General features: G+C 34.0%; 1 protein-coding gene across 1 annotated transcript in view; it reads right to left on the bottom strand.

Moving 5' to 3' along the window:
- Window positions 1-12389, bottom strand: part of MYO9A (myosin IXA) — a 301341-nt gene that overhangs the window by 252670 nt on the left and 36282 nt on the right. The window contains exons 2-3 of the mRNA XM_063090574.1: window positions 7660-7754; window positions 2721-2783 (exon numbers count right to left, since the gene is read on the bottom strand). Of these exons, the coding sequence (XP_062946644.1) occupies window positions 2721-2783; window positions 7660-7754 (158 nt within the window). The remainder of the gene's footprint in view (window positions 1-2720; window positions 2784-7659; window positions 7755-12389) is intronic.

Below are 12389 nucleotides of genomic sequence, written 5' to 3'. Positions count from 1 at the left end.
CTACATTAATATCAGATAAAATAGACTTTAAGACAATAACTGTTACTAGAGACAAAGAAGGCCATTTTATGACAAAAGAACTAATCCATTAAGAAGATATAACAGTTATAAATATGCCTGCATCTAGTAACAGAGCCCCAAAATACATGGAGCAAAAATTAAAAGAACTGAAGGAAGAAATAGACAATTCAATAATAATACTGAGAGACTGCAATACCTCACTTTCAATAATGTACAGAACAACTAGACAGAAGAACAACAGGAAAAAGCGGGCCTGAAAAATACTACATACCAACTAGACCTAACACATTTCTACAGAAAAGTCTATCCAACAACATGAGGACATAGATTTTCTCAAGCCCACATAGAACATTCTCCAGTATAGGCCATATGTTAGACTATAAAACCAGTCTCAATAAATTTAAGGGGACTGAAACCATACAACCACTCCAACCACTTTGCAGTGAAATTAGAAATCAATAATAGAAATTTCCAAAATTCACAAATACATGGAAATTCAACAAGTTACTCCTAAATAATCAATGGATTAAAGAAAAACTCACAAGGGAAATTAGAAAACATTATGAGACGCACAAAACCAAAAACATAATACATTGAAACAGGAAACAGCTGGAACAGTGCTTAGAAGGACTTTTTAATTATAAATCCATAATTAAAAAGATCTTGAATCTATAAAACATACCAACCACTTTAAGAAACTAGGGGGAAAAAAATCTAAACTCAAAGCAAGGAGAAGGAAGGAAATAATAAAAATTAGAGCAGAAACAAAGAAGAGAAAAAAATAGAGAACATCATTGAAACCAATTGGTTATTTGAAAAGATTCACAAAAGTAATAAAACTTTATCTAAACTGATGACAGAGAGGAAGAGACAGATGAGCACAGGGAGAGACAGAGAAGGACTCTAATTCAGAAATGAAACAAGGGGATAGAAAAAATAAATTTTAAAAAAATTATTTTAAATAAAAATAATAAATGATAAACAGATTAAGAAAGAAAATAAAGAGAAAAGACATTACTACCAACCTTACACAAATAAAAAAGATTATAAGAGATACTGTAAATAGTATCTTTGCCAACACATTAAATAACCTAGATGAAACAGACAAATTCCTAGAAAGATGCAAACTACCAAATCTGACGAAAGATGAACTAGAAAGTCTGACCAGACCTACAACAACTAAACTGTCTGAATTAGTAATGCAAACTTTGCAAAAATAAAAGCCCAGAAACATATGGCTTTGCTGGTGAATTCTACAAAACACTTAGAGTTAACCTAATCATTCACAAACTCTTTCAAAAAATGAGAGAGAACAGTTCCCACCTCATTTTGTGAACCAGTATCACCCTGATACCAAAACCAGACAAAGACATCATGAGAAAAGAAAACCTTAAAGCAGTATCTCTTATGAACATAGACAGAAAAATCTTCAACAAAATACTAGCAAACCAAATCTAGCAACATATAATAAAGATTATACATACACACATCTGTAAATCAAATCCAGCAAGATAACAGAATATCAGTATATAAGCTCTGTATCTTCACAGCACATGCATTCTCCCAAAACCAAGGAAATCAGGCTTATATCACCCACCACTCCAGTAAAACATGTTATTATGAATTTACCAACAACTTTCTAATAGCAGTACCTGATAGGCCCTGTAAGTCTTTATGAAGCTATTCTCTCCTTGAAACTACCTTCACTTTCTTTTGAAACACTTCTAATTCAGATCTCTCATTACTTCTACTAGCCACAAAAAAATTCACAGAAAGGCCTGAAGTCTAATCCTAATCTTACCAGTCATTCATTATAATAGTTAGATATTAATTACCAAGCTTTTATTATATATAAGGACCACACTAAACCTTCTATAAATGTTATTTCATTTAATTCTCCAACAACCCTAAGATAGTTTTCCATCTGAAAAATGGTAACACATAACTAAGAAGTAAAGAAGTTAAGTGAGATGCCCAAGGTATATCCAAGATTTGAACGTAGGTCTGTTTAACTTCAAATTCTGGCTCTTAAATTATTTTGTCGCACTGTATCATGAAGCAAATCATTTACCTCTCTGATATTTGGTTTCTTCATCTGAAGGATATCACAAATATTATCCCTACAGTCCTATATACCTCAGATTTTATAATGAAATCAAATTACAGGGCTTATCAGGTGCTGCTATTAGAAAGTTGTTAGTAACTTTTTATAACACATTTTACTGGAGTGGTGGGATATAAGCCTGATTTCCTTGGTTTTGTGAGAATGAATGGGAGGTAAAGATACAGTTATTGAAAACTTTTCTCAAAAGAAACTAAGAAATGGAAGAAAACTCCAAAGGAACATTACTCACAAGGAGCAATGAGATACCACCTGAGAAACTATTTTCCTGTTCTGATAGTTTGCCTAGAACTCAGAGAGGGCAACAGTTTTATATACCCAACAAAATCTCCTCCTAGCAGCCTCTGAAATACTGCAGTGTTCTGCCCATGACAGAAATAGAGAGCTCCAAGGTCAATGGTTCAAATCCCCATACAGGCACCAAAAAAAAAAAAAAAGGAAAAAAAAAAAGAAAAGAAAGAAATAATAACTATATGGTGTAAACTGAATTAAGGGTCATAATATACAAAAAGCCTAAAAGTCTATTTTCATGATACAGATGTTAACTTGATATAATTATACAAATGAAAATATGTACCGTTCATTATGCTCTTGATAAACGAGTCTGGACTTCTCCAGTAGATATTTTTCAACATAGGCACTACAAGAAAAATAAAATTGGTTGATATAAATAATAAAGTTTAATATAAGGTAGATGAATATTCATTTAGAGATGGTGCACAAGTATAAAGAATACTATCTAGATCATTTCAATACAGTTACCACTATAATTGTATTATGGATGCTGTTAATATTATCCATTTAAATTCATAAACTCATGAGTCTTTTTTTCTTTCAATAAAGCAAAATAAAGTCAGAAGTTCAAAACACAGTACACAAACCCTCCATGACATAAGTTCTACCAGACATTATAGTTTGGACAGATGACTAAATAAGACTCAAAGATAAACTGTGTTTCTTTACATATTCATGCATCAACACAGCTTGAAATCAATTTATTTATTATTTACTGGTTTACTCAATAAGCATTCATTTATTGGGCACTGTACTAAGCACAAAGAATATGGAAATAAGTGATACACTACTTATTCTTGAGGGGATTACAAACTCATGAAGAAAACAGGTAAACTAACAGCTAATATACTGAGTTTATAATGGTTTATTACAGAGCAATGGCTGGGATATTATGGATGCACCAAGAGAGACTCCTGAGATTCAATTTGAGGAGGAAAAAGGATGTAAGGAAGAAGTCCCATCGATGGTATTCAATAAATATATCTGGTGAGTAAGAGAACAAGTAAATGAATGTGAAATCTGAAGAAATAACCAGAAGAAGGCAAGAAGAACTCTCTTTATGTAAAGGCACAATGGAAGAAGGTTACACATATCAACTTCGGGGAAAACAATCAGTTAAATATGGCTTTCTCTAGCCATAAGATAGGCAGGTGGACTACATCAAGAAGAACTAATACTATGGGCCAAAAGAATGGACTTTATCCTGAAAGTAATGAGGAACTGAAACATCAATTGTATTTCTGATTTTATTTTCTTTATCTATACTGTACCTTTCAGGTCTTCAATACCTCTTACTCAAACAGGAGAAATCAGCTAAGATCTCACTGGAAAACGGGTTCTATAATCTGAAACTTAAAAACTTTACACTACAGTGTATTGAATCCAAATTACTTAACACAAATCTTTTTGGGGTCAAAATCTGACTCTTGAGCTTTATTTCCCCCAGTTCCGGCCCAACACATGCTCTATACTTCAGTTACTCCCAAATACAAGCTATTCCCTCAAGCATGCCATTCACTCCTGACTGCACTGTTCATGTTCTTCCTCCCACTTCTAATTCCCTAGTGTATTCCCAGTCTCTGTCCAGTAAATTTCATTCCTTCATTACAATGAAGCTCAAATGTGTCTTCTCTGCAAATCCATTGCCACTAACACCACCAGTAAGTAAAATGTATTAATTCTTCTGCTGAATTACCAATATTACATCTAGTCTAAACTAATGAAATGATCTCTGATTTATCTAAAATGGCAGAGAAGGAACTAACACAAACTAATATGTTAAATTCTGACAACCACCCCGCTTGGCAAGTATTACTGCCCCTACTTAATAAGTGTAGAAACAGACGCTCAAAAGTATTAAAATCATTCAGCTAGTAAACAGCACAACTGTGATTTGAACCTAGGTCTGTTTTAACTACAAATGCTCTCTCTTTCAACTATACCAAGATGCTACTTTCTGGACAACCCCTCCAATCCATGAGTTATACTGTTATCAGAGTTATTTACCTATAAAATAAGATCTAATCTTATTCATTAATCTCATGTTATTTCTTTACTTTCACTTGTTCCCCATATGTAGGGGTGAATTGACATTATGTCTACCTGGGATTCAAAAAAAAAAAAAAAAAAAACAGCATGAAAAAAGAAAAGAGGGATAGAAGGAGCAAACATGACAAAATTTGACAACTGTTGAATCTGAGTGGGAGTTCCTTATACCATTGATTCTCTTTACTTCTGTGCATATTTGACATTTTTTACAATAAAATTTTCAAAAATCTGCTTCGTAGTGCCCAGAAGATAATACAAACATTAGAGCTTTATTCACAATTTGATACCAACCGACCGTTGAGCCATGCTCTGTAGCCACTGAACTTACCTTACCTCCTTAAGTACACCAAGTTCTTGACATGATTCTACTCATTTGCTAATGCCAATTACTCAATCCATAATGTGATTTCCCACTTCTGCTTGGCAAATTTCCAATTCCCAACATAAAAATCACCTGTTTTTATGAAGTCCTCCACACATATATTTTATTCATTGCATTTATCTCATTTACTGTAATCATCTTATATAAATATCAGTCTACCCAACTTTAATGGCAGAGAACATAGACATCTTTTTATATGCTCAACACTTAACACAGTATCTGGTACTCAGAATGAACTCCTTAAATGTTTAATGAAAGAAATGAATTAAAAATGTTCAGTGTATATTTGTTGGCTTAATAATCAAGAAGATTTTTTCTTATCATTGATGTAAGAAAAAGTTTAACTTTTTTAGGTAGTCACTTAACACGAGAGCCTGAATTTCCTTCCTAAAATGGGAAAATAAACATCTGTCATTGGTAATTCACAAAACTGTTTTTTTTTTTTTTTTTTTTTTTTTTTTTTTTCTGTGACCGGCACTCAGCCAGGGAGTGCACCGGTCATTCTTATATAGGATCCGAACCCGCGGCGGCGGGAGCGACGCCGCGCTGCTAGCGCAGCACGCTACCGAGTGCGCCACGGGCTCAGCCCCACAAAACTGTTTTGAGAATCAATAAATATATATATTAGTACTTTGTAAGTTATAAAGCAATACACATTACCTATTATCAACCTCACCTGCAGCACAATCATAAATACTAAGAAGAGTATTACAAGTTAACTGAATCCCATTTTTATGAGTAAAAATACCAACTGTATCTTTGCAAACTGATCATTCTTCAAAATCAAAAAAAAAAAATGAGCTACGAATCTTGCCATTGAAGAAGGACTTATCCCTCCTGTTTTTTTGTTTTGTTTTGTTTTTTGTTTTTAATTGATTTTGGTTTTGGGTTGGGGGTGGAGAAAATACACATAATAGCTTTGGTCAAAATTTTAAAATTTAAGTATAGAAGTAAAGTAATAAGACTTATGCATAATTAAAATAGCATAAAAAGAAAAGTACAAATAAATCTCACTTATTAACACAAATGCAAAAATCATGAATAAAAACTAGCAAACAGAACACAACCACCAATTTATGTGTGTATATAAATAAGTCTGTTTATGCATGTAGGTATGCGTGTGTGTTTGTACTGACCAAGTGGGATTCTTTTCCCAGGGATGCAAAATGGTTCAATATTGGGGGGAAAAAATTACAATATTAACAGATCTCAAGATGAAGACATGCTTATACCCATAGATGCCAAAAGGCCTTTGATAAAATTCAATACCCATTACAAACACACTCAAGAAAATTAAAATTGATGTTTAACTGGTTAATATGATAAAATGTCCTAATGCCAGTATTTTACTTAATGAAGAAAAAGTAAAGGCATTCACTTAAAGATCAGAAACAATATTATCATACAGTATTGAAGGTGAATTAGATAGGATAGAAAATAATCAGAAATATAAGAACTGAAGAAAGAAGTAAAACTATCTCTTTTTGCTGATATGATAATATACCTAGAAGAAATAAGAAACAGTAAAACTTATATAAACAATAACATAATTCAGTATTTAATAATTTATTAAAATATAAATTAATATAAAAATCAATGGCCTTCATATATACAAACAATATGTAACAAGAAGATACAATACAAGAGAAAATTATAGTTATAACAAAAAATAAAAATAAAATACTTAGAAATAAACTGAAGAAATACAAAAAAATATTTAAAACACTCCTAAAAAGCACAAAGATGTCAACTGTCCCCAAATTAATATACAAACTTAACATTATTGCAATAAAATCAGGCCACAGAAAGATATGGAAGAAACTTAAATACATATTGCTAAGTTAAAGAATCCAATCTGAAAAGGCTACATACTATATAATTTAAAGTATACAGCATTCTGGAAAAGGCAAAACTATGGAGACAGTAAGAAAATGAGTAGTTACCAGGGGTTAGCAAGTAGGAAAAGATGAATAGGTGGAACACAGGGGATTCTTATGGCAGTAAAGCTATTCTTTGTGAAACTGTAATGCTAAACACATGTCTATACATTTGTGAAAACCCACAGAATGTACAACACAAAGAGTGAACCTTAATGTAAATTATGCTCTTTAGTTAATAAGAGTGTATCAAAATTGGCTCATCAATTGTAACAAATGGACCACACTAATGCAAGATGTTTATAATAGGGGAAATTGGGTATGTGGGGGCAGAGATATGGGAACTCTGTACTTTTCACTTATTTTTGCTGTGAACCTAAAACTGCTCTAAAAAATAAACTCTATTAATTTTTGTTAAAAAGATATATAAGAATTCTTTATAAGAATATTGCTGTTGCCACCAGAGGACTCCAATCACAACTGTATAATGAGAAATATTATTGTAATAAAATTAAATTTCTTGAGTATAATAGTAGTAATATGGTATGTTGGAAAATGTGGTTGTTTTAGGAAATACAGTAATTACAGGTCAGGTTATATAACCACTTTATTCAGAAATAATTTTTTAAAAAGTGAATATATACATAATATAAACAAAAGTAAATGCAGCAATTAATAATTAATAAATCTAGGTTAAGGGTGTATGAGCATTATTACATTAGTCTTACAACTTTTCTTAGGGTTTGAACTTTTCCCAAAGAAAAAAACATTGAGAAGAAAAAATTTTAACGCAGACACCAGTGTCACTATTCTCATTAACAAGCGAATGAACAGTTCATGGTTTATAAAGGAGTAATGACAAAAATAAAAACATGCTCTGAAGCCTTCTACTACCCGTAAGTAGCAGTACTTACCCGAGTACAGTGCCTGTTTCCTGGTAATTTACTTGAATAAACTTGCCAAAACGACTTGAATTGTTATTATGAGCTGTCTTTGCATTTCCAAAAGCCTGTCAAAGTAAAATTCTCATTAGTTTCATAAAAAAAATTTTTTTTTGGAAAACACTTTTCAGATCAGCTCCAAGAAACAAAATGCTGAAGAGACAGTAGAAAATCAATTCACTTGTACGTTCAGACTCATATTTATAGTTCAGGTAAAATAAAAGAAAGCAAATAATTACTGAAAGAAGATCAAGTAGATTTTATTTTATGCTATTTGGTAAGATAAATCTTAATTTTAAAAACTTAATGGTCATTTAAGTTCAGATTTCTCTCTCAAATTCCAGAGCCACCAAAATTTCTTAATAAATTTATACTTGCATTTTTAAACAATCTTGCTAAACTGAAATAACAAGGTGCTAGGAAAAGAATAATTACATCAAAATAATTATAATTTTAGAACTGTAAAAATGAAATGAAGTTTCATTACATAATCTACTACACTTTACCATAACTATTTAAAACAAAGGTATAGTACACATTTACAAAAAAATAAAAATTATAAGCTTCCTAAATTGTTACTCACAGTATATACCATACAATGGAATACTGCCCAGCAATAAAGATGAACTAATAATACAAACAACAACAGTGATGAATATCTAACATTATGGTAAGCAGAAGAAACCAGATAAAGAGTACATTTTACATAAAACATTTATATGAAATTCTAGAGAAGGCAAAACAAAAGTAACAGAAAGCAGATCAGAGATTGCCTGGGAATAGGGGTAGGACTGGAAAATGTCTACAAATGAGTACAAGGAGTAATGAAGATATACTGTAGTCTGATTGTATATTGGTGGTTACAGGGCTGTATACATTTCTCAAAACTCACTGAGTTGCACATTTTAAATGTGTACACTTTATTGTAAGTTAAATCTCAATAAAATTTATTAAAATTTAAATTAAAAATAAATCACAATCGATTGCTTCAGTAAAAAAAAAAAAAAAAAAAAAATGAAGCCACTGCCCAAGCCTAACACATTCACATCACACTTGAAGAAATAAAACTAGAAAAGATATAGTTAGAGATGATTCATTGCAGAGCTTTCTTCTCCTATCATAAGGCTCTAATGGGAATGGCATGCCCTCTAGCTCCAAAAATCTAAACTAGCCATTTACTGAACATCTCCTACATGCAAAGCTGTGTGTGCTAAACAGTAATTGTGCAGAATGCACATCCATGGACGCTCACATACATGCTAGATAGGTTGAGAAGTTAAACTTAGCAGATGCCGCAAGAACTACATCTCTATTCCAGTAATTCTCCAAGTTTGGTCCTGAGACCAGAAGTATAAGGATCACCTGAAAATCTGTTAAAAATACAAACTTTTAGGCCCCTTACAGAACTACCAGAAAATCTGAGAAGGCCCAGCCATCTGTTTTAATAGCCCCTTCAAGTGGTTCCAATGTAAGCTAAAGTTTGAGAAACACTGCTATATTTATTATGCATGCACTTAAATTTCTGTGAAATTACATTTCATGGAGTATTAAGAAATTATTCTATAGTGACAGTAGCAAACGTACAGGTTCATGAAAATCTTCAGAAATATCCCTCATAAATGTTTACATTCCACCGTACCTAAGTAACTGGTGAGAAGAGCCCAGGTTTTCAAACACCACCAAAGCATCTGTGATCTATATATACAAAAAGGCTAGACATTGGAGAGTTTTGAATGCCTAGGACAGTTTCTCCATTCTGACCTTTCCCTTTCTCCCATACCAAGTTTTTTTCAAGGAATTTCAAAAAATCACATAGCACAGATTTCTAAAACGTGGAAATTTTGATTTCATCAAAAAAATATTCATTTAAATGCCAAATTCTTTATATTTTGATAAAATTAGAAAAAGAAAACATGCAGGCATAGAGATAAGAAATATGCATATACAATGTACTACTCCTATTTTCATATATACCACTTTTGATCCTATAAATGCTACAAAGTCAGCAGCCAATCAGAACCTTTCCCTGTTAATTAACCTTTGATTGGAATACAACCTTATCACTCATGTAAGGTCATTTGGGGACATTATGAGAGATAGCTTTGCAACAGACACTTCACCAAAGAAGGTATATGGATGGCAAATAAGTATGAGAAAGCATGTTCAACATCACTAGCTACTGCAGAAATTCAACTAAGACCAATAATGAGATACCACTACCTGCCTATTAGAATGGCTAAAAGAAAAAAGAAAAATTGGCAATGCCAAGTGATGCAGGGGATGCAGAGCAACTCATACAGTGTCAGGGAAATACAAAATGGTACAGCACCTCTGGAAGACAATATTACAGTTTCACAAAAAGTCAAACATATTCTTACAATATGACCCAGTAATCCAACTCCTACATGTTTATACTAGAGAAATAAAAATTTATGTACACACAAACATCTTGTGATAGCCAAACTTAAAAATAACCAAAATGTCCATCAACAAATAAAGGTATTGACAAATTGTGGTATATCCATACAATGTAATACTATTTAGCAGTAAAAAGTAACAAACTAATGACATTTTTGATGAATCTCAAAGGCTTAGAGAGAAGTCAGTCTCAAAACATTACATTCTGTATGATTCTATTTATATGACATTCTCAAAAGCAAAAAACAATAGAAATGGAGAGCAAACATGTGGCTGCCATGAGTTATGGGAGTATGGCAGGGCAGAGAGTATGAAGATAAGGCATATCATGATGGCATTTTATGGGGTAGTGAAACTATTCTGTACCCAGATTGTACATAGCCAATTATGCAAATTAACATGTTTTAAAAGACATAGAATTTTACTGTAAGAATATTTCTTTTAAAAAACTTTAATAATTCCTAAAAAACAGTAAGTCATTCAAAAATGAACACCAAAAAAAAGACAATTTCAGACATACAAAGCTGAAAATATGCATCACAAGCTAACCTGCACTAAAAGAGACATTGAAGCAAGTGCTTCAAGCAAAAGTAAAATTGTATATTAAAATATGGATCTGTGTAAGTAATGAAGAAAAGAAATGGTCACCACATGAGTAAATATACAAAATATTTTTTAACATTATTACTTTAATCTCTTGAAAAGATCATTGAGAGTGAGGTCACAGAAAATGGTAGAGCAAGAACCTCTGAAAATCCTTCATAAAAGAAACAAGAATACTGACAAAAATCGCCAATATCAATTTTTTAAGAACCCTGGAAATTAACCAAAGGCGTGCAACAATCCTTGGTAGGGGAACATTTAATCAAGAAAAACAGCTGAATCTCAGTAAGAAAAACAAACACTGTGACATTTTAACTTGAGCTATTACTATCCTTCTCTCCCTAGCTCCACACTGAAGAGAAAACCAACATCCTACAACAATGTTCTTTTAAAAAGCATCCTATAAGCCACAGGATCAGAAGAGGGTTGGATCTTTTCCAAAGGCCTACTTCCCTGAAGAACTGTCACAATTTGATCTGCCTGAAATTTCCCTGGAAAAACTCACTCAAAGGGCTGTCTTTATTTGACCTTACTCAGATGACTCACCCACCACCATCACTACCACCACCATGTGTGTTTGTCAAAAATAATCAGAGGCAATTGTTTAAAAGCTGCAATTGCCTAAAGTGGCTGTAACAGGATGAGGCAAAAACGAAAAAAGGTAACCAAACAACATAAATGGAAAAGTTTGTGAATGACAGGTAAAAAAGGGGCTTTGAAAAGATCTGAAATATTCCTGGGCACATAGAAAGCCATGTGTGTGCACAGGACTGCACATGCTCAGGAATATGTGCATGTTCAGCAAACACCTGAGACCTGTGTTTGAACTTGAGGCTCTAATGTAAGCAAGAAATAAAAGGTAAGGCAGAATTGACAACTGCCTGGCTAAGTGCTGAAGGAGTGTAATGACAAGCAAACAGAACCTAGTAGAAAAGACTGGAAGCCTAATGCTTCCAAGCGTTAAAAAAAATCCCTGTCCATCATAACTGAACACTACGATAACCGAGTAGAGTTTTGGATGGCCTCACACAATTTGATGGCTTCATGAGAAAAAAGAATACAGACTTTACAAAATGAATTCAGGTGGTTTCAAGATGGCGGCAGCTGCGGCGGCTGACGCGGAGTAGCTGAGGTGGAAAAGGTGGCCACTGGGCCTCAGGCAGCCGGGAAACTTGTGGACCTTCCTCTGGCCATCTCTTAAGGGAGGACTGCTGCTGCTGGCCGGTCGTGGGGGCTCAACGCCACTTTGCCCCCAGCAGGAGAGGCTGCCTCATTTACAGGCAACAGCTTTGAAGTGTGGAGCAGGAAAAGAACTGATTCTTAGCTGCAAAAGTGAGTCTTGAAACAGGGAACACGGCGCCAGGGCTGCTGTGGATGCAGCCAGGATCCCGGAGGCTGGGGCCGCACTGAAGGCGGCCAGCTGCCCTATCCAGGATTCGAGGTTTCAGGCCGGCATTAAAGAAGACTCCTGGGAGCGCCCGAGCGGCGCCGCGACTGAACAGCCCGAGGCGGCAGCGCCGAGAACACGGAAGGCAACAAACCAGAGACAGAGCGAGCGCCCGACCTGGCACAGCACTGTGAGTGATCCCTGGCACAGCTCTGTTCGGGGGGTGGATGCCCACGCGGCTCCCCGCCTGCACCACCAGGCCACTTACTGCCCCGGTGCTGCCTCCATTTTCCCA

Source organism: Cynocephalus volans, chromosome 3 (genome assembly GCF_027409185.1).
Source record: "Cynocephalus volans isolate mCynVol1 chromosome 3, mCynVol1.pri, whole genome shotgun sequence".
Classification (NCBI taxonomy): domain Eukaryota; kingdom Metazoa; phylum Chordata; class Mammalia; order Dermoptera; family Cynocephalidae; genus Cynocephalus; species Cynocephalus volans.
The sequence above is the reverse complement of the archived record's forward strand: the minus strand, read 5'-3'. Positions and strand labels throughout refer to the sequence as shown.